At 42.9% G+C, this 22839-nt stretch overlaps 1 protein-coding gene across 3 annotated transcripts in view; it reads left to right on the top strand.

Moving 5' to 3' along the window:
* The first annotated feature begins 5452 nt into the window (after positions 1–5452).
* The window catches only part of MOSMO (modulator of smoothened), a 68159-nt gene continuing 50772 nt past the window's right edge, over positions 5453–22839 (top strand). For all 3 annotated transcript variants that reach the window (XR_005528772.1, XR_005528773.1, XM_039234389.1), the window contains exon 1: positions 5453–5579. Coding sequence is in view for 1 of the 3 variants with exons in the window: in XM_039234389.1 (XP_039090320.1) it covers positions 5474–5579 (106 nt within the window). In the remaining 2 variants the exon portion in view is untranslated. The remainder of the gene's footprint in view (positions 5580–22839) is intronic.

Here is a 22839-nt window from a genome sequence, read left to right on the forward strand (position 1 = left end):
TGGAACTTAGATTTTAAAAGCAGATGAAATGGACAATTTGAGAAAACTGTAAAATACCAAAATATATTCTAGAAGAAATAGAAAACAACGTGATGAGGTAGGTCCTGTCCTCATCTCCACTCCGAGGAAACAGAGGAGGTAAGCACCTTACATCCATGCCTTCAATAGTTATCAAGCACTTAATAGGTGTCAGGCACTGTGCAAAGACTTGCATGGTAAACCCAGTTTTTGTGGTTTTACCCAGACAGTAAACTAGGGCTGATTTTCATTTGATAAATCCTGTCTTGCAGGGGTTGAGACAAAGGGAAAGAAAAGGCATCCATTTTCTAACTCTCAACCTCAAGGAGTCTCCAGCAGGTGGCTTCTTGTGATCTATCACCAGTTTCCTCCTCCAAACAGTCTGGCAAGGTGTCTATGCAGACACCAAATTAATTTTGTCATAAAATGCATCCTTTTCCTCTGTTTTCCTATTAGTAAGGGGACGGTGAGAGTTTGTGGGACTAAAGCACGTCAACATCGGAAGTTTGGTGAGAGGAGCCTATCAGCAGCTGGCTGATAGGGGGGTCCATCTGCCTTTCCTCCATCTCTGGCTGAAAATTCTCTTCAGAGCAGATGCCAAGATCACACCGATGGGTGGAATTGCAGGATACAAACGGTTGTGGATGCCGTCCTGTACTGCCCAGATCCCCCTTCAGGACTGAAGGATTTATTCGTGCCCCTCCACCCCACCTATGCTTCTAGCTGAGAACCTTGCCCAAGATTACACCTTCCCAGGGCAGCTGGCATCCAGTGACTGGTCACTGTAGGGTAAAAATCTGGCTCCTTCAGCCCAGCCCGAGCAACCCTGGAGGGCAATCCCAGCCCCAGAGCTCCTGTGTGGTCTGAAGTCCTGTGTCTGTGGTGCCACCTGACATCTCCCTTTGCCACGTGCTGCTTCCCCTTCCAACCTTCATGGGTGTGGGTTCCAAGAGTACTCCCCAATAAACTCCCTGCAGCTCGAGTGTTTCCTAGAGAGCCCACGCAGCCTGCAGCAGCTAGCACCAGGATGGTCTGCAAGAGTAGATGCTAAGATGGAATTTTGGAGCTGGGTGACCCCGCTTTCCAGGTGAAAATGAGGGCCCTAGCCCCTCAGTAGGGGAGGTATATACATCACCTCGGGCACAGGGAAGCACTAAGATTGTTCCATTTTTCAGCCTGAGGAATACATGGCAACCAATGGCTCAGACTCTTCAGGGATGAAGGTCTGAGCCACCCCACCACATAAACCACCTAGACCACCAGAGGTGCGAGCAGAAGGTGAGAGGAATCTAGGATGGGCAGGAGAGGAAGGAGGTGATGAGTGTGTCAGTTATGCCTGGAGATGAACTGCAGCAACAATGGGAGCTGGGGTTTGTTCTGCTAACCTTCCTCTTATAAGATTCCCACAGGAAAAGATGCCCACCAGGGTCCTGCTCTCAGAATGGAAAAGAAGCAGGTTGATCTGCATAGCACAATAGGTGCACTATGGCAAATGTTGCCCTGTGCTACCTAGTCCTCCTGAAGACTGAAGGACTTAGTCCCCAGCTCCTGGGAAGGTTATAGGTTCATGGATCTCAACCATCAGCCCACTCAAGGAATTGTCTTTGGCTGAAGAGCAGCCATACCTGAAGTCATTCCTGAGGTAGCTAAAATCCAATATGCTTGGTCCCTTTACCCCAACTCTGAGCAGCCACCCCAGCTTCAGAATTGCTCACGGGGTCCGCCAAAGCCTCCAGTGACCAAATCACAGTCAAACTGCTCCCTCTGCCTTTTTTCCCTCCCCGGGAGGAGTTGCTCCTGAGTGCACTCCCTAATAAACTCCCCACATGCTAATCCATAATCTCTGATTGGAGTCCGCTCCAGCGGAACCCAATCCGTGAGACAAAAGGAGAGTTGAGCCCAAGGCACAAACTGTTAACCTCTGGATTTAGTTCTTTTGCCTTATCTAATCCCAGAACCCCCAAATGCACGTATATGGTGCATCCACCACACTCTTGGCCTTTGTGGTCAACTTGACCCCCTGGGGAAGCAGTGTGTTCTTCATCCTGTCAGGCCAAAGATACTCCTTTGTGATCACACAGTTCCCTCCAAAGCTTTCGCCAAGGTCCCACCTGGATTCAGCCTCTGCTGGGCCAAGGCCTACCATCCATCATGATAAAGCACACTGTGTTCACAGTCCCTTAACAGCCGCAGAACGGCTATTTATGACTTCGGGCTGCCAGCATAGATCCCTTCCGGGGGCCCTCTGGGTCCCCAAGGATTTTCTGCTTTAAGGATCCTTGTGGCTCATCTCTCTCTGAATGGAACAGCCCCAGCTGCTTTGCTTAAGAGTGAGGAGATGGGGAGGTTCTATCACTGAAGCAGAATGTCTGACTTTCCCAAGTTCAAGTCAGTAGAAGGGAGGGGACTAGAATACAGTTCTGTATCCTTTTTGCTCCATCACACCACCTTTCCTGAACCCTAGGGTTTACCTCTACTAAAATCTAGACTAGGGGGTGGAGGGGCTCAGTCGATTAAGCATCTGACTTTGGCTCAGCCTTGCAATGGGCTCTCTGCTATCAGTACAGAGTCCATTTCAGATCCTTAGCCCACTCTCTCTCTGCCCCTACCCAACTCGTGCACACATGTGCTCTCTCTCTCTCTCTCCTAAAAATAAAAACATTTAATAAAAAATGAACTAAATTAAATTAAATGTAGACTGGGATATAAATGAGGAGGGAACTGATCTGTCCTGTAGATCTCAGACAGACCTGGGACTTTGAAATACCAGGTATGTGGAAGTCAAGAATGAGATATGGGACTAAAATCAGGATTAACGGAAAATCTGTAAACAGAGTATTTAGTCCCTGCCCATCTGGGTGGTAAGAAGGAATGGGAAGGTGACTTGTGTGAAGTGATATGTGGCCATGAATCTGGTGAAAATTTTCTCAATTTTTTTTTTAACTCCAAATTGTTTTGTTTTCTTTATAGTTGACATATATTAGTTTCAGGTGTACAAGATAGTGATTCAACATTCATATATGTTATGAAATGATCACCATGATAAGTCTAGTTACCATTATACAGCTTGTTTTCATTCTTTCATCCTAGGTCCAGAACCTTTTGTAGAGGGGCATTCGTAGGAGGGACTGGGAAGTGCTGCCCAGGTAGAAGGAGGAATTTATACTTGTACTTTTTTTAACATAATAATCAAGTGATTATCATACCACTCACAGGCAAACTGTTCCACCATTTCACCTCAGGATTCTCATCAATGCCTAGTAGTGAACATCAGTGGACAATATTTGGGAATTCAGAACTGTATAGTTGGGAGTTTCTTCTATTCCTGGGCAATAGAAACTCTGGACAAGAAGCCAAGAATACGACTCCATCAAACTTCTCTAGTATTAAAAAAAATAAATAAATAAAAAAAGTGAAACCCTCCTGCAGTAATGTGATAGGCATATCTGAATCCCTGGAATATATCAGTCAGCCTGTGCCTATTTCTGTGGCAGAGGAAAACTAAATGGTGTAATAATAATTTAAAAAAAATCCTTCCCCCAGGAGACCAATGTTTGGCCAGGAAAGTCTATAGACTAGCAGTTAAATCCCTTCTTACCCAATGTATGTGGTGACACTGATAACTCTGCAAGTTTTTGCAAGGCTGTTGGATTTGGTGGAATTTGAAACTTGCTGAGTTTTGTGAACATGTAAGCATTCCAAAAATAGAGACAGATGTCACCCTTCTAGGTCTTTCTAGAGATGACCTATGTGGCATTTAAAGAGAAGATGACTGTCCCATCTCCTGTTTGCTGTGTGGGGGACTATCCAGGAAAGAAAGAGCTGGATCCAAAGTTAAGGTTAATGGTGATTTGGTCCAAGAGCCATGAAAAAAAAAGAACCTCCACTAGATAGCAAAATTGCAGATGCTTAAATCATCTGTACTGCCAACAAACTATGCCAATGTCTTGTTTGTTTCTGTTTATCCATCCAAACTATGCCTCTCCTCAGGCCTCAACTCAGTAAATAGTGTCACCAAACATCTGGTTACTCAGGCCAAAACCTTAAGAGTCATTCCTGAGGCCTCATTTTGTTTCAACTCCTCCCCCACGGTCAGTTAGTCCTTTTCCTTGCGTATAAAACACCCAAAGCTGGCTATTTTTTCCATCTTCACTATTCTCATCCTAGCTAAATACATTTCTTTCTCTCCTGGAATACTTTGCCTGTTAACTGGTATCCCTTTCATTCCCGTCCCCACCCCCACCCTTTCCCACCCCCACCGCCAACTACACTACCTTTACGGATTGAATAAGACCTTGTCAGTCTCCTGCGGAAAACCTCTTGTACCTTTCGCTTCCACTTATAACAAAATCCAGACCCTTTACCATGGCTCCCCAAGCCCTACGTCTGGTCTCCGCCTACCTCTCCGTCTTTTCATACTACCTGCCAGCCAGACAGTTCCTCGAACATACCAACCTCTTCCTTGTCCCTTCCCCTAATCCTTTGCACTTGCTTTTCCCCCTCAGTCTGCCCAAATCTTCACAGGTTAGGTCTTTATGGTCGTGATCTCAGTGAACCTTCCCTGACCATCCTAAGCATCACCGCAGCCCTCCTCTTCCCCCGCCATCAGACCGACCTCCATTTAACTCATAAAGCAACACTTGAACTGACCCTTATTTTAAAGATGCGTTTTTAACATTGTTTGCCTCTTCCCCACCAGGACGTAAGCTACCAGAGAGGGGGAACCTTGTCTCGCGAGTCCAGCCCAGTAACCCCACTAGGGGTCGACAGTTATTTCCTAAACGGGGCCGTCCCAGAGCTGAACGACACGGAGGGGCAATGCTAACACAAGGTGACAAGGACTGTAGGGGGGGCCCGGGTCACTTGGCAGAGTCTCCCACCCATCAATCCAGTCTCCCTTTTGAAAGGCTAAAGACTGAGGAGACTTTTGTCACCAGTCATTAACAACGATAACATTATTGGCAAGAAAGCTCAAAGGCGGCGTGGTCTGCCGGAAGAGACCGGGCGAGGGGCAGGGGCCTGGGCCGGAGGCCGGTCCCGCTCCAGGGAAGCGAGACGTGCGGTCCAATTTCTATTGCCGGCGCAGAGGAGCCCAGGGAAGTCGGGAGGGTCGGGGCCGCGGGCCCGGCATGCGAGGCGGGCCGCACAGCCAAGAGAACGAGACCAGGGTCGCGGCGGCCCCGGACCCGGCCTGGCCTCGCCAGCTCCAAGGCTTCGCTTCCGGGTGAGGGGCGGGCGAGTCGAGCAGTTCCGGGGCAGGCGGCGGTTCCGGCTGTGCGGGCCGCGCCGCGGCTGCTGGTCCCGGGCGCGCGGAGGGCGCGAGTGGCGCGCGGGGGCCGAGGGGGCGCGAGGCGGCGGCGCGGGGACTCCGGGCCCCGGCGGCGGCCCATGGGGCGGGAGGCGTGAGGCCGCGGCCTGCCCGGGGCTCGGGGGGTGGGGGGAGCGGGGCGGGGAGATGGATAAACTGACCATCATCTCAGGATGTCTCTTTCTGGCCGCCGATATCTTCGCCATCGCCAGCATCGCCAACCCGGACTGGATCAACACCGGGGAGTCCGCGGGTGAGCGGCGGGCGCGCGGGGCCGGGCGGGGGATTGGCTGAGGGCTGAGGGAGGGGAGGGGAGACCCGGCTGAGGGGAAAACGGGGTGGCGGGTGCGAGGAGGGGGGCGGCCGGGGAAGGGAGGGGGCGGAGAGGCGTCCGGGGCGGCGGGGCCGGAGGCAAGAATGCATGGAGAGGACGCGCGCGCGCTAGCGGGACCCTGGGGCTGAGGGGAGCGGCGCCCCGGGCTGAGCGAAAAGTGGCCGAGGGACGAGGAGACCTGGGCTGGGCTGGCGGGTCCCGGACGGAGAAGGGGGGTGGAGGGGAGACAGTCACGGGACGTGGGGGACCGCGGAGGAACGAGCTTCGTCCTGGATTGGGGGCGGGGGGAGTCCAGGTGGGAGACGGGAAGAAACCGCTTTGGAGAAAACTGAGGTGCATAGGCAGGGATTAGAGACTAGGCGGGGAGCCGGGGTCGGGAGGGAAGTAGCCCGTGGGGCCAGTGCGAGGACCACCCGAAAGCTGCGACTGAGGAGTCCGGTCCGGCCGCGGCCCCCCGAGGGAGGAAGCTGCGGCCGGGCTCGCGGCCCCACCAGGCAGGGTTAATGGTGCTGGGGGAGCTGGTGTGCTGCGCGGGGGTCCCCCTCCCGGGGCCCTCTCCCACCCCCCTCTGCCCGCTTGGCTGTGTTTAAGACGCATGTGGCTTCCGATTTTCCCTTTGAAGTCTGTGTGGTTATAATTTTGCTTTATTTTAGGCCCGGGAGCTATAATAATACTAATAATAAACTTCATTTTATGGAGCATCTTTCATTCCAGCGCATCACAAAAACGCTTTAGAGATCTTAATAGTAGTTACAAAATTAAATAACACATTAGAGTTGCAGGCAGCCCAGCAGCAGCAGCAGTGCCCGCTGTAACACCACCGAGCAGGAGGCAGCAGAGACAAGGTGGTGTCCTCGGGAGAGAAGTAGGCATCTCTCTGAAGGGGATCCCGGTGCAGGATTTTTTCTCAGCTTGGGCCGACACCGCACACACGTCCCTGTACACACTCACACTCACCCAGACCTGTGAGACCAGCCCTTTAATTAACGTAGCAGCTGTCAGGAGAGCTGACTGGAATGAGGGAATGAGCTTGTTTTCGAACTGCTTGTTCTGTGCAGGTGAAGGGAGTGTTGGGGGTTGGGCCTGTCAGACTCCCTCCGTGAATAATTTGTTATAAAAATGTATCACTATGCTGTCAAAGTTGCTTCTTAAGTATTACTTACGTTCTGTATTTATCCTGCAGTATATTTAGCTCTTTAAAAAAAAGCTGTAGCTGGGACATTTGTTGCTCTCTCCTCCCTCCCTTCTCTCCTCCATCTAGATCTAGTAACACAAAATCATGCTGTCAGATTTACGGGTTATTAAAATAACACACTAAAAAATTCTCCTTTTCTTGCCTCTACAGTCTCAGCAGAGCTCTTAATGGTAAAACATGCATGATGATTATGATGTGATTGAGCTGTTAGCTAATGCTACTGTGGTAAATTTGCAATATATAAATGTATCAAATCAACACGTTTTATCCCTTACGTATTATAAGATATATGGATTATATCTCAGTTTTTGTAAACTTGTAAGGTGTGTAAGAAACTATAGGATGGTTTGGAATTTGGTGAAACTATATAGGCTGTTTCTGAAAAGGTTAGGAGTGTCAGTTTGTACAGTTACATGTGTGACATCCACTTCATGACCTGTTGTTTTTATTCTAATTATATGTGCAGTGACTCCTTTTATGAGACTTTATTTGGGGCTTTTTATACTTAGGGCCCAAGAGGTTTTGCTGTTCTAGCAGAGATGATGCTTTTTGCAAAGTGCTTTTAGGTGAAGCCCAATGTAAAAAGCAGACTAAACATCCGTGGGAAAGATACACAGTTGGTCCTTAAATGACATGGTTTTGAGCTGCTTTAGTCTACTTATACATGGACTTTTTTCTTTTTTTCTTTTTTATAAATACAGTACTGTAAACGTATTTTCTTTTATGGTTATCTTAACATTTTCTTTTCTCTAGCCTACTTCATTCTAAGAATACAGTATATAATGCATATAACCTACAAAACACGTGTTGATCAGCTATTTATGTTATTGGCAAGGCTTCCAGTCGACAGGCTATTAGTAGTTAAGTTTTGGGGGAGTCAAAAAATTATGCATGGATTTTCAACTGTGCAGGATGGGAGTAACTCCTTCATAACAGTAGGCAAAGTCTTCAGCTGTGAGTTGCTGCAGATGGGAGGGACAGAAGTCCACTGATTGAAGGAAGTAAAAAATGTTTGAAATAGGTAAATAGTTGCAGAGAAAGCATGCCAACCAGTGACATAGGATTGTCTGCCGTCGTGGAAGCCTCATTGAAGTCGGTGGTCCAGAACATTCGGTGTGATCGGCCGCCTGCCTTGTTGACCTTCTCTGGTAGTGCTCAACTGCTTTGATACCAGTACCTGTTGAAGACCAACAGAATGTTTCCTTCGAGATTGGAGTTTGCCAACGAAATGCAACAAAGTGACAAAGGAGCAAAAGTGTATAACTGTTAGCCAAAATGTCGTTGTAATGATGGCTTATGGATTCTCAGCTGGATAAAAAGTAAAAGTGAATAAAGAAAAGAGTTGATAGTATATGGTCAGTGGAATCGCGGGCCCAATAGAATTGAAGGACTGACTGGGAGTGATTGATGCAGCAAAGTGGAAAGGCAGGAAATTGTGGGCACAAGGTGCAGAGTGAGAGTGGGGATGCGTGGCTAAAATGGGATGGGGGAGGTGATTTTTCTCCTAACAGTTTCCCTTGCCATCTCACCCTTCAATTAAATATTTTTGTAGCTTGAAACAGGATAATAGGAGATACTAGTAACAGGAAATTTTTTTTCAAAATCATATCTAACCTCTGTTATAAATAAATAAATCCTATGTATTACCTTAGATAGTACCCCCCCCCCCCAAACTTAAATGGGATGTTCCTTTGTTGACTCTTGAGCTCTTGCATTGTGGTAAGATGCACCTGAGCTTTGCCTGAGAGTTTGTACACTCAATGTACACTTTTATCTGAGCAGACAGATCTAGTCTTGAGGGGTTTTTTTGGTTTTGGTTTTTTTTAATTCTGGACAGAATTCCACCTTCCAAATCAATGAAACATTTCCAGGAAGTTTGAATAAGATTGCAGAGGTGACAGGACGAGCTTTATTCTGAGATCTGCACAGAAGTGACAGTGACAGCCTAGCACCACACGGTTATTGTGTTGGTTCCCTTCAGTGCATTAAATACAGCATATTTTGACTGTGATGTTTTTACTGCAGTTTTTTTAAGTGGGCAAAATATATTGTGAAAGTTGAATCCTGGTGCTGAAAGGTTTTCAGATGTAATTTGAAAACCACTGCCATGAACTAGTACAGAAAATTTCAGGATCAAATCGAAACGTCATCATTTATGGTCTTTGATTTGGGGCAAGTTACTTAGTGTCTCTCTTTACAATTCTCTGTAAAATATGGATATTAGTAGTACCTACCTCATTGGATTATTATAATTGATTTAATCTACATAATCTACATAAAGCACTAGAAAGTGCCTAACACACGATAAGTGCTCGTTAGTTTAGATATTGTTGTATTGCTGTTCTCATTTCTAATAACATGATGTTTTTGTTTTTAATTAAAGCTCAGAACTTAACTACTGTGAGACTGGCACATTTTCTTGGATATAAGGCAATATTGCGAATAGTATGGTCAGGGGTGCCTGGGTGGCTCAGTCAGTTAAGCATCCAACTTCGGCTCAGGTCATGATCTCATGGTTTGTGGGTTCATCGCACTCTGTGCTGACAACTAAGAGCCTGGAGCTTGCTCGAGATTCTGTGTCTCCCTCTCTCTCAGTCCCTCCCCCACTCATGTTCTGTCTCTCAAAAATAATAAATAAAAATGTTAAACAAAAATTTAAAAATCATATGGCCAGGCTTAGCACAAGTCAAATTCGTCCTCCCTCTTGGCATTTCTGCATCACGCCTTTACTGTTCTTCATTTAGTCTTTCATCACCATATACTAGTCTCTCTACTCCTCAGTTTCTACTTGAACTACCACAGAAGGAAATGAAATAATCCAAAAACAATAAATAACTGAATAGGATAATTTCCTAATATCCTGACTACTAAACTGTACTATCATAACGTTATGGACCATGCTTCATACTGACAGAATTGTTAGTTTGTTTTTATTGTATTGGTGCAAATACAGAGAAAGTACATTCCTTCTGTTGCTGTCTGTGTGTGGTAATATGTCCTGAGCTTGTTCTGATAGCCTGTAGGTTCTGCACAAACTTTTGAATACAAAATGAAATAGGTATGAAGGAAGTACATGGTGGGGAGGATACTTCAGTAAGGACCCTTAGTGTTTTCTATTAATAAAAAATACTGAATGGCAGTTGAATATCATTGCAAAATTGCACAATTGTATGCTGCAATCAAATTTCTTCTGGTTACTGGGACTTATAGCAATATCTTTCATCTTATATAGTACTTTATAGATTTTGAAGCAACTTAACATCCATGACTTGATTCCTTGGGTTTTTTATATTCAGCCAATGTAGAATAGTCATTTCTACATCTTTTCCCACATGTCAATGCTTTGGACATGAGATTTGGGTTTCAGTGTTGCAGACTCCCGTCAAGAAAACCCTTCATTGAAGTATTACCTGTATCTTATGCACACCTTTTTTTACTTAATAAGATTAAATTTTTATTTTAATGTTTATTTTTGAGAGAGAGAGAGCACAAGCAGGGGAGAGGGAGAGGGAGAGAGAGAGAGAGAGAGATACAGACAGTGAAACAGGCTCCAGGCTCTGAGCTGTCAGCACAGAGGCTGACAAGGGGTTCAAACTCACTGAACTGCAAGATCGTGCCCTGAGCAGAACTTGAACGTTCAGACTACTGAGCCACCCAGGCACCCCAACAAGATTAAAATTCTTAAGTGGCTGAAGTTCTTGCGAGATCACAGAAGAGGGAAAGAAGGAGATTTGGGTTTTAGTCTTAAAGTGATGTCCTTTGCTTTGTACAAGTCCCTTAACTTCACTGTCACTGTTTTCTCATCTCTAAAGCGACAAACTTTTTTGAAGCTGGGGGGAAGTTTTTTAGTTTTATTGAGTTAATTCTAACAAGGTCATTTAAGCAGAGCTGCTTCTGATAAATGATCTCTGTGCTCCTGGGTAGCTCTGTCGGTTAAGTGTCTGACTCTTGATTTCGGCTCAGGTCATGATGTCACAGTTGATGGGTTCAAGCCCCACATCGGTTTCTTCACTGGCAGAGCTTGGGATTTTCTCTCTGTTCTCTCTGACCTCTTCCCACTCATGTGCATGAGGGCTCTCTCTTTCTCTCAAAATAAATAAATAAGCTAAAAATGATCCAAAAAAATGATCTTGAAATTCCTTTATTGAGGCATCATCCCTTTACAGCAAAGATTGTAGTGACCATTTAGGGTTATACCATTCTAAATCTTCCTAGATGGATTTGCTTAGTGTTCTTAAGGAAGATTTCCCAATGTTTTCCAAAAGTCTCTTCCAGTACACAGAGGATCTCCTCCTTTATGTCTAATTAAAATTTCCTTCTATACAGTTGGTTATCATATTCACTTTGTAGTCTGTCAGAGTGTTATTTATTCTTAAAATATTTTCATTCTTTCTAAAATTGTTTAGAGTGTGTAAGGAGTCACAGTAACTGACACACTCTTTCCTACTTGTTATTCTGAACTGAGGGAAAGAAAGAACAATTAGGACCCATGATATTATTCTATTACTGATAAAGAGAATATTGGAGAATGTGGCTTTTATCTGTGGGCAAGCAACTTCGTCTTCTTATTGGACCTCAGGATTGAACAGGCTTAACCATGCAGTCCCAAGAAACACGGAGGCACCTGCCCTGTAAGACTTCCAGCACGAACGAACAGAGGAAATGCGTGCTCCCTATGGGCAATGTGCTCCCAAGGGCAAAAAGTTGGACCATATATACCCAATTTTTTTCTAAACTTCCAGTCAGACAAAGTCATTCCTCTGACCTGGGAAGGAATAAGTGAGGGGACACAGATAAGCTAAGAACATTATTCTAACAGCGTCCCCCAACACGCACACTCCTATCCCTCAAGGGGGAGAAAACCATTTGAGACTAGGAGATAGCTGACATTTTGTGAGGAAGAGATTTCTTCCTTTTCACTCAAGTGTAAAAACTGGCAGGTGCTTGGAGAAGTGAAACACTTAGAGGTATCATTTCCCATTCTGCTACCCACTACCCTCTCCACAGGAAATCCTGGAAACCTCAGATAAGGGACTGTGGTGCTTGACATCTCTCATGTTAGAGTTCAAGATCTACAAGTAGATCCAGGCCTACAAATTGGGGTCGCTTGGTTTAAAACATTAAGATTACATGCTGCCCGAGCAGGTATTTATTAAATACTATTTATTAAATACTAGAAAATTGTTAAACAATAAGCCCTCTCATGGGGCACCTGGGTGGCTCAGTCGGTTAAGCGTCCGACTTTGGCTCAGGTCATGATCTCACAGTTTGTGGGTTTGAGCCCCGCATCAGCTTCTGTGCTGGCAGCTCAGAGCCTGGAGCCTGTTTCAGATTCTGTGCCTCCCTCTCTCTCTGCCCCTCCCTCGCTCATGCTCTGTCTCTGTCTCAAAAATAAATAAACAAAAAAAAAATTTTTTTTTAAAGATAAGCCCTCTCCCCTGAATGGCAACAATTTAAGTGATCACAGAGGTGCTTTCACATGAGGGAGCTCCATAACATCAGTTTAAACAAAGAAAGCAATCTGATCAGAACTGCATTTTGGTAATCACTTTGAACGTGACTTAGCAGTGAAGGACAGAATTTGGTTCTACCTAAGAGGACAAAAAATCTTGAAATTATGTTCTTCCTTAATTTAGAAAGCACTAACAGAATTTCTTCAATGGCTTTTGAGTCTTTTCCCAGTAAATTGCTTTTTAAAATACAGCTTTATTGAAATATAATTCCCATAACCATAGAATTCACCTATTGAAAGTGTGCATGCAGTGGCTTTTAGGGTATTCATAAAGTTGTGCCACCATCACAACAATCAATTTTAGAGCATTTTCAGTACCCCAGAAAGAAACCCTCATCCCTTAGCCATCACCACCCGACATCCTGTTCTTTAGGCAATGGGTCCAGTCTACTCTCTGTCTCTGGATTTGCCTGTTCTGGACGTTTCATATAAAAATTTTTTTTTTTTAATGTTTTATTTATCTCTAGGAGAGAGAGAGAGACAGCGTGAGCAGGGGAGGGTCAGAGAGAGAGGGAGTCACAGACTGAAACAGGCTCCAGGCTCTGAGCTGGCAGTCAGCACAGAGCCCGACGCGGGGCTCGAACCCACGAACCGCGAGATCATGACCCGAGCGAAAGTCGGACGCTTAACCAACTACGCCACCTGGGCGCCCCTCTGGACGTTTCATATAAATGGAATCATACAATATGTGGTCTTTGTGATTGGCTTATTTCGCTTAGTATAAAGTTTTCAAGGTTCATCCATATTATAGTAAATATTAGTACTTCATGTCTAGATATATTTATCCATTACTTATTCATCATTTGAACATTTGGACCAGTAAATTTATTTCAAAGAATAATATTTCTCCAAAATGGTAAAGTGGTACAAGCATTTTTATTTTGTCTTTTAAAGTTTCTTTTGAGAGAGAGAGAGAGTTCACGCATGTGAACAAGGGAAGCAGAGAGAGAGAGAGATCGGGAGAGAGAATCCCAACAGACTCTGCACTGTCTGCGCAGAGCCTGACACAGGGCTTGATTTTACAAACCATGAGATCACGACCTGAGCTGAAATCAGGAGTTGAACACTTAAGCAACTGAGTCACTCAAGCACCCCTATTCAGTTTTTTAAAAAGTGACATTATTGAGGCATCTGGGTGGCTCAGTCAGCTGAGCATCCAACTTTGTCTCAGGTTATGACCTCATAGTTCTTGAGTTCGAATGCTGTATCAGGCTCATTGCTGTCAGCACAGAGCTTGCTTCAGATCTTCTGTCCTCTCTCTGTCCCTCCTCTGCTTGTGCTCTCTCACTCTCAAAATTAAATAAGAGAATTTTTTTTTTAATGTTTTATTTATTTCTAGGAGAGAGAGAGAGAGCGTGAGCAGGGGAGGGTCAGAGAGAGAGAGGGAGTCACAGACTGAAACAGGCTCCAGGCTCTGAGCTGGCAGTCAGCACAGAGCCCGACGCGGGGCTCGAACCCACAAACCACGAGATCATGACCTAAGCGAAAGTCGGACGCTTAACCGACTAAGCCACCCAGGCGCCCCGAGAATTTTTTTTAAAGTGACATTAGGGACATCTGGGTGGCTCAGTTGTATAAGAATATGACTTCAGCTCAGGTCATAATCTCAGTTCATGGATTCAAGCCCCGCGTTGGGCTCTGCTAACAGCTGAGAGCCTCGACCCCACTTCAGATTCTCTTTCTCTGTCTCTCTCTGCCTCTCCCCCACTTGCACTCTGTCTCTCAAAAATAATAAACATTAGGGATGCCTGGGTGGCTCAGTTGGTTAAGCAGCCGACTTCGGCTCAGGTCATGATCTCACGGTTCGTGGGTGTGAGCCCCGCGTTGGGTTCTGTGCTGACTGCCAGCTCAGAGCCTGGAGCCTGTTTCGGATTCTGTGTCTCCCTCTCTCTCTGACCCTCCCCTACTCATGCTGTCTCTCTCTCTCAGAAATAAATTTAAAAAATTTTTTTAAATGTTTAAAAAAAATAATAAACATTAAAAAATTTTAAGTGACATTATCAGTATAAATAATACATAGCAAATAATATAACTTTGAATAAAAATTCCAAGACCAGCCTTTTTTATAATGTTCACAGGATGTACTTGAAGCTTGAAATCACTTAGGATGCTATAAATTTCACAGTGTAGGCCAGTTTTCCAATAGGAGATTAGATTTCCTGAAGAAAACATTTCTTTACAACCTTCGTTCCAGAAGTCCTCTCTTTTTACCATTACCAACGGGCATATAAGCCCTTTGGGATGGAGGATATAGGCCAGTAGGCCTAAAAGTTGGAGAAGAGGAGTTCGGGACCAAGAACATGGACAGAAGCCACGAGTAAATGGAAATCACTAAAAGGAAGGAAATTGTGAAAAAGAAATTGCAGAGTGATGATGCCGTTGCATTTATCAGACTGACCAGACTTTTTAAACTCTGTCATTTGGCTGCTAGAGCCAAAGCTTTCAGAGCTGGCAGTCTCGTCAGTGCATCACTCCTCTGCTGTTCAGGGGAGCCTGACCTATAGCAGGGGTTGTTTAACCCCTTTCTTGACAAATACTAGGTTTGTACTGGAGTTGCAACACAATAAACTTAAAATGGTCCTGTGGGATTTAGAGTCAGCCATATCTACATTTGATTCTTGCATTTCCTTTTTAAGTTTTATGATTTGGGGCATGTAATTTGATTTCTCAGCTATAAAATGGGACTGTATATTTATTTCAAAGGGTGGTTGTGAGAAAGTGAAATCTGGCACATAAATATGGCACATGGTGTGGTACATAACAAAATTCTTAAATATTAGTCATGATATATAAAAAAGTCAAAACATTTGAATTTAACATTTCCCTTTTTATTACTTATCTTACTTACGTTTGCCTTGTTGTAAACAAACTTAAGGCAACATGGTGTGTCTGAATTTGAATATAACTGAAACCCAGCCATGCCCAATCTAGGAAGAAAGACTCTGAAGTAGTAGTGGTAATATAGAAGTACCGAAAGCAAGGCCTGCATTGGGTTCATAGGTTTCTAGAACAGACTGAAGAAGTTTTCTAAATGAAAGGCAGCCTAGCATAGTAGAAAAGGCACGCAGGTTTTGGGGTCAAACCAAAACTAACATGTAGTCAAATTCTGGTCCTCCTATTTACTAGCTATATAATTTTCGACAAGTTGTGGTCGACAGTGTTTTATTAATAAAAATTATATCATTCAGAATTGATTAATGCTTTTATCAGCCCTTCTAATTGTTATGCAGGTTCAGACTCCAACTTCATGTTCTCCTGTAGGCTAAAGGGTAATAACTGCAGTGCACTGTGAAAATAATTTAGTTCAGAAGTTTCTTTTTTTAACATTTTAAAAAATGTTTTATTTTTGAGAGAGAGCGAGCGAGCAAGCAGGGAAGGGGAAGAGAGAGGGAGACACACAATGTGAAGCAGGCTCCAGGCTCTGAGCTGTCAGCACTGAGCCTGACATGGGGCTCGAGCCCCCGAGCCGTAAGATCATGACCTGAGCCAAAGTTGGACACCACCCAGGTGCCCTCAGAAGTTCTTTTAAAAGGAATATATATAAGACCTAGTGGTCTGTAAACTTTACAGTTGAGTATCAAGAGTCTGTTTCACCTGAAAGGCTGGAAATAGGTTTGTAATATATGAGATAGTTGTTTCTTTATAGAAACCTGACAGATAGTATAACTGAAAATTTAGTTTTTGTTTATAGAATAAAATTTCATCTACTTGTCATTAACTTCTGTAATGTAACTGGGAGTTTTTGTGTTTTTTCCATTCTTCATTTTTTTTTTTTTTAATTTGAGAGAGAGCATGCACAAGCCAGGGAGAGGGGCAGAGGGAGAAAGAGAAACTTAAGCAGGCTCCACACTCAGTGCAGAACCTGATGCTGGGCTCCATCCTAAGACCCGAGATCATGATGCAAATGGAAGTCAGAGAGTTGGAAGCTCAACTGACTGGGCGACCCAGGCGACCCTATACTTCATTTTAATGCATGTTAAGCAGTGGACCGTATTACATAATCTTATAGGGGAAATTTAGTCACATAATGAAATATTGTTTATGAAATTGTTATTGTTGAACTATAAATAAGAGCTTAATCATGGAACTTGAATGGATAATGATTTACATAGTGAGTTCATTTTATATACCCTACATAACCCAGGAAATGAGGTTATACAGTGACAGTGGTGACAATATATTCGTATAAATTTCACATTTACAGCTTTACCTGTCTATGATGACTTATATAAACATGACATTCATATCTTTTTGGTTGTCAGAATGTTTTCTTTTCAAGCTCTGGAGCTACACAATTTTCCCAAGAGCTTGCTTGCTTTCTTTTTTTTTTTTTAAATATTTATTTATTTTTGAGACAGAGACAGAGCATGAGCATGGGAGGGGCAGAGAGAGAGGGAAAAACAGGATCCAAAACAGGCTCTGAGCTGTCAGCACAGAGCCCGATGTGGGGCTCGAACCCACAAACCGTGAGATCATGACCTGAGCCAAAGTCGGATGCCCAACCAAATGAGCCACCCAGGCGCCCCCCCCCCCCCAAGAGCTTTCTTTAATTCTTTGGCCAACTAGCAGTTGACTGCTAAAAAGTTCAATGCATGCAACACCTGATCCAGTTGATAATAACTGATTGGATATAGTGGCTGCACTATTTCATTCTTTTTTAGCTATAGACTGATGAAAAAGTAATATTTAGCAAAGCTGTTCTATCTCAACAGGAGAGGTTAAATAGGAGCCATGAAGGAACCTAAGGATCTTTGAATATCAAAGGTGCCTAAAAATAAGTATCTGGATCAAAGTAAGTTTTCAAAAACATACCTGTGTGAACTTTACTATGTATTCTCTCATTAGCTGTAAATTACAAGAAGGAGAATCCTAACAGATGTGCCATGAGCGAGTAGAATGTGATGCTCCTTTGAGACTTATTACTTTGGAGTTGACAAAATAAAGAAACATGGATTTGGGTGTTAGTGTTAATGATACAGGTATTTATGAGCATATACCAAAATCATGTAATTTTCTTATATGACGTTTCAGTGTATGATTCCAGTTTTAAAGCAAAGAGACGGTTGTTTCAACTGAATTTTTTAATTGGTAGGAAAAGGATGCACTTTTTAGTGTGTCTCTTTATACTAGCTAGTTTTGCTATAAATAAAAGGTCACATTTGGCATTTGACGCTTGGCTGTTATATATATTGAGCAAAAAGGCAGCTGTTGACTTTTAATATAGATCTGCTCAACTAGGGACTGTATACTGCTATCATTAGAGATTAAGCAGGAGTAAAGATAAATGCAGTTGGTTGAGTCAAGTAAGAAAATGGGAGAGCAAAATTTCACTAGGTCTCCCCATTAGTAGTGTATTCACAGTAAGTTCTTCACCAGGAACATCATTGGGTCGGTCTACTTTCAGCTCTGATAATAGAGGGTGGTTGTGTTGTTTTGTTTCCACAAACAGGCCATGTTCAGATTAGTTGTGCTGACCAGACCACTAACTTAAAAGGCAAAGATCTCTAAGGCTATTTCATTTATGACCATTTCATTTTAAAAGTACCATTCATTTTAATAAAATACATCTTTAATTTACTCTGAGTATTCCTTAGACCTTCCCATGGGTATTTCTCATACCACTGGACTTTATTCCAGGTAGTCTCATGACAAATGCTTATTGAAGTATGTACAGTCTGTAAGGAACTGTACTAAATATTCTGAGAGGTTGCGTTTAAGTAAATGAAGAAGTATTTTATCCTCAAGAAACCTGTACTCTATTTGGAAAAATAAATTTATATACATAAGAAATAAGTGTCAAATATATGGTGAAACTACTTTCTGCCCAAGTGGTCATGGAGGAGATGGTATTTGAGCTTAATAGATGATACACTTAATAATGAATATTTAAATAATTATTAAGACTTGGGTAGTGCTTGTCCTTGAGGGTGAAATAGCATGAGTAAAGGCAGGGAAATTTTTGTTCTAGTCCATTTCTATACATTGCTGTTAAATTTATCTTACTAAAGGATAAATGTAATAATAATCACAAATACTTACATAGCATTTACTTTATGATAGTTACTTTTCTGGGCACTTTACATGTGTTTACTAACTGAATCCTCACAACATCCTTATATAGACGCTATTATTAGCCCCACAGAGATACAGAAAAGTTATGTAACTTGCCCAGGGCCACACAGCTGATAGGTGGAAGAGCTGAGATTTGAACCCAGGAAGTCTAGCTCCAGAACCCTGGCTATTAACCATTTCATGTGCTTGTACCATAAAACTTTCAGTGACTCTTCATCTTCCACAGCACAAAGGCATTCAAATATCTTCACAATATGACTGTAAGTTACCTTTCCAGCCTTAGATCATACTTTTTTTTTCCTCCATGGATCTACATTCTAGCTCCTCTGTATTACTTTCTGTTTCCTAAATACAATCTGTATTCTCATCTCTGAATCTTTGCTTGTGTTATCTATTTCAGCCTGAAAGTTCCATGTTAAAGGAATATGATTTATTGATCTCTGTACCTTAAGTAGCCATGAGTCCAAGCTTGCATGTGGCAAGAAAGAGGAGGTGTTACGGTTGACACTAAAATTTTGAACCAAAGAGTAGGGACTTGAATTGGGAAGTTTGGAGAGTGCACTGATTTATGGGCAAAAGTGACAAGTTTGGTTTAGACACGTTATGTTTGGAGTGAGAGTAGAATATCCAACCACAAAGGGACTAGAGCTCAAGAGAGCCTAATATTTCTCATTCCTAATCTTACGTCATCTTTCTAAGTATGATACTTCTGTTGTTACATTGATCCACATTATTGTTCAGTAGCTGAATATCCACAGAATATAGGCTTTTTTCTACCATTTATCAGTTGGTTTTCATTTTGGAAGTAAGGCCCAGCTACCATATAGTCATTGCCAACTTTGATAAAAAAAAAAATTATAAGATGAAAGTTAATTTTTAGGTTCACTTGTTGGTTCCCTGGATCAATATAGGAGTTAGATTCGTAGATTAGCCCAAAAGACCATATTGTACCTAAAAGATTTACTTCTGCCACAACAACAAAATCGTAGAAAGGAGTACAGTTCCATTGCTAATAGCATTTTTTAAAAAGATAAACAGGGCTAAGAAAAGGGAAGCTTATTTCTCTGATCCTTTAATTTACCAATTTGACTTTAAAGCTTATAACATTCCTAAAGTCAGTGGCATTATAATAGCGTGTGGTGACAGATGGCTATACTTGTGGTGAGCCCAGCATAATGTATAGGCTTGCGCAATCACAATGTTGTGCACCTGAAACTACTGTAACGTTATGTGCCAACTGTACCTCAGTTAAAAACAAAAAAAGCTTATGGTATTCTTTCTATGTGATGTAGGTGCTTCACTGAGATTCTTTTCACACATGTCAACAATATTTTGTGTCATTTTTTTGACTTACAAATTGCCCATCAGAGGAAAACGAGAGAATTTGTAGGAAATGTATGTTTAAGAGATTTCCTCAGGTGCAGTAACCTGAGGTAGAGTTAAATCACTGGAGATAAGGAAGGTGGATATGAGTGCATGGAAGTACATGTGGTATGTGTGGTGTGTCAGGGTGGAGAGGAGACTTGGGGGAGCTGAGGAGTTTGTAATGGGTAAATGGCCTCTCCTGTGAGGAAACAAGGTGCTACAGAAGAGATTGGATCCCGTGCTTCTCATTCAAGCCCGTAGAAGGGGCTGTTAGTCTGGGCTAGTGTGGTTACTGGTTCTAGAGGGGGACCCATGATAGATAAAGGAGAAAAAGAATACTTTATATGCCATTTAGGGTATCAGATCAAATACATTTTTTTAAGTTTGTTTATTTTGAGAGAGATAGAGTACAAGCACGGGAGGGGCAGAGAGAGAGAGAGAGAGAGGACCCAAAGCAGGCCCCACACTGTCATTGCAGAGCCCGTCTCAGGGATCAAACTCAAACTGGGAGATCATGACCTGATCCTAAATCAAGAGTCAGATGTTTAACCAACTGAGCCACCCAGGTGCCCCAAAATAAGTGTTTTTAACTTGAATACCTCTGTTGAAACTTAGCTTCCAATTTAGGATTTGCTGTAGACGTTTTGCTTGTGTTTGAAAAATTATCTAAATGTGAGGTGCTGGGGTGGCTCAGTCGGGTGAGCATCCAGCTCTTGATTTCAGCTTAGGTCATGATCCCAGGGTCATGGGATCAAGCCCCATGTCGAGCTCCATACTCAGTGTGGATTTTGAGAGATTTTCTCTCTCTCTGTCTCTCTCTCTTTATCTTCTCCTCTCCCCTGCTCGTTCTCTGCCTCTCTCTAAAATAAAAAATATATTGGGGTACCTGGGTGGCTCAGTTGGTTGTTGTGTCCAACTTCAGCTCAGGTCATGATCTCACAGTTTACGAGTTCAAGCCGTGCGTCAGGCTCTGTGCTGACAGCTCAGAGCCTGGAGCCTGCTTCAGATTCCGTGTCTCCCTCTCTTTCTGCCCCTCCCCCACTCTCACACGCTTGTTCTCTTTCAAAAATAAAAAACATTTTTAAAAAATTTAATTTAAAATGTATATATATTTAAAAAAGGAAAGAAAAGAAAAATTACCTAAATGCTTATTCTTTGGGGTACCTGGGTGACTCAGTCAGTTAGGCATCCAACTTCAGCCCAGGTCATGACTTGCCTTTGGTGGGTTTGGGCTCCACATCAGGCTCTGTGCTGACAGCTCAGAGCCTAAAGCCTGCTTCAGATTCTGTGTTTCCCTCTCTGTCTCTCTGCCCCACCCTGATCATACTCTGACTCTCTCTCTCTCTCTCTCAAACACAAACATTTAAATAAATACATAAAATGCTTATTCTTTATTTTCACCAAGTGAAAAATAGTTTGTGTTGCCCATTCATTCTCATGAATCCTATCTCTTGATTTCAAATAAAACTGGATATGTATGATAATTTCTTAGAAAATTATTTTATTGGGTCACCTGAGTGGCTCAGTCATTTAAGCATCCGACTTTGGCTCAGGTCATAATCTTACAGTTTGTGGGTTCAGGCCCTACTTTGGGCTCTTTGCTGACAACTCTGAGCCTGGAGCCTGCTTTGGATTCTGTGTATGTCTCTCTCTCTACCCCTGTTCCCCTTGGCTCTGTCTCTCAAAAATGAATAAACGTTTAAAGTAAGTTATTTTATTAAGAAAATCATAGTGAAAGTAGAATGGAGATTGAGGAGTGCCCTGGGTTGCTCAGTCAGTTGAGCATCTGACTCTTGATTGTGGCTCTTCTGGCTGGTCATGATCTCACAGTTCATGGGGTTAGGCCCTGCTTGGGATTCTCTCTCTCTCTCTGCCCTCCCCTGCTCACATGGGTACTTTCGCTCATGCTCCCTCTTGGTCTCTCAAAATAAATAAACACTTGGAAAAAAAAAAGGAATAAGGATTGAAGTTGAACTCAGTTTAAGGTCTGGCTCTGCCATTTACCAGCTGTGTGGTTTTGGACACACTGGCCTCTTTTTTTTTTTACTTGACCTCTTTAAGCTTTAGTTGCCTCATTTATAAATGGGGATAATACCTCTTACCTTGCACGGTGGCTCTAAGAAAGTTAAACTAGCTGAAACATCTACTGCAGTACAGGCATTTATAGTAGCTATTGTTATTGTTAAGCAACTAAATGGATTAATTTTTTATTACATTGGATACATAGAATATAATGTAATTGATTATTTACCTATCATATAGTCACCAAAAGCAGTCTCTTTTTTTTTTTTAAACAAGGATATATGACTGTGTTAGACCTGGTTCCCCATTTTGTTTTTAACATACACTCTGTACTATGCCCCTGATACTTGGATTGTTACCTTCTTCCACTAAGAGAAAAGAGTATCAGGTATCCTATCCAAATGTATATATGAAAGTGCTATTCGAGGGGCGCCTGGGTGGCTTAGTTGGTTAAGCGTCCGACTTTGGCTCAGGTCATGATCTCACAGTTTGTGAGTTTGAGCCCCACGTTGAGCTCTGTGCTGACGGTTGGCTTGGAGCCTGGAGCCTGCTTCAGATTCTGTGTGTTTCTCTCTGACCCTCCCCTGCTCGCTCGCGCTCTCTCTCTCAGAAATAGATAAAACATTAAAAATTAAAAAAAAAAAAGTGCTATTCTACATTTCAAAGGTAACAGGTTTTTAGAAATTTCCCAGTAATGATGACAGATTCTACTAAGCCATTATCATTCCGCCATCCTTCTTACTCTAGCTAACATTTGCTGAGTGGGTTATGGATTGTGTAGTCTGTGGCCCTAGATTTTCCCCCAACTGGCTAAGTATATAAAGCATCACCCTGACCTCATTAGTTGAAGTCAGTAACCAAGTTTAGATAAAGAGTTCTAAAAGTAAAGTGGGATTGATGATCATGAGTAGCCTATAAGATCATTTGTTAAAGTCCTATTTATTTGCTTATTATAAAGCATAAGAGGAGTATATTTTATTATCCTAAAGATAAAATAATTACTTTCAGAGTTT

Source organism: Hyaena hyaena, unplaced genomic scaffold (genome assembly GCF_003009895.1).
Source record: "Hyaena hyaena isolate Hyena2069 unplaced genomic scaffold, ASM300989v1 scaffold_88, whole genome shotgun sequence".
NCBI classification, from domain to species: domain Eukaryota; kingdom Metazoa; phylum Chordata; class Mammalia; order Carnivora; family Hyaenidae; genus Hyaena; species Hyaena hyaena.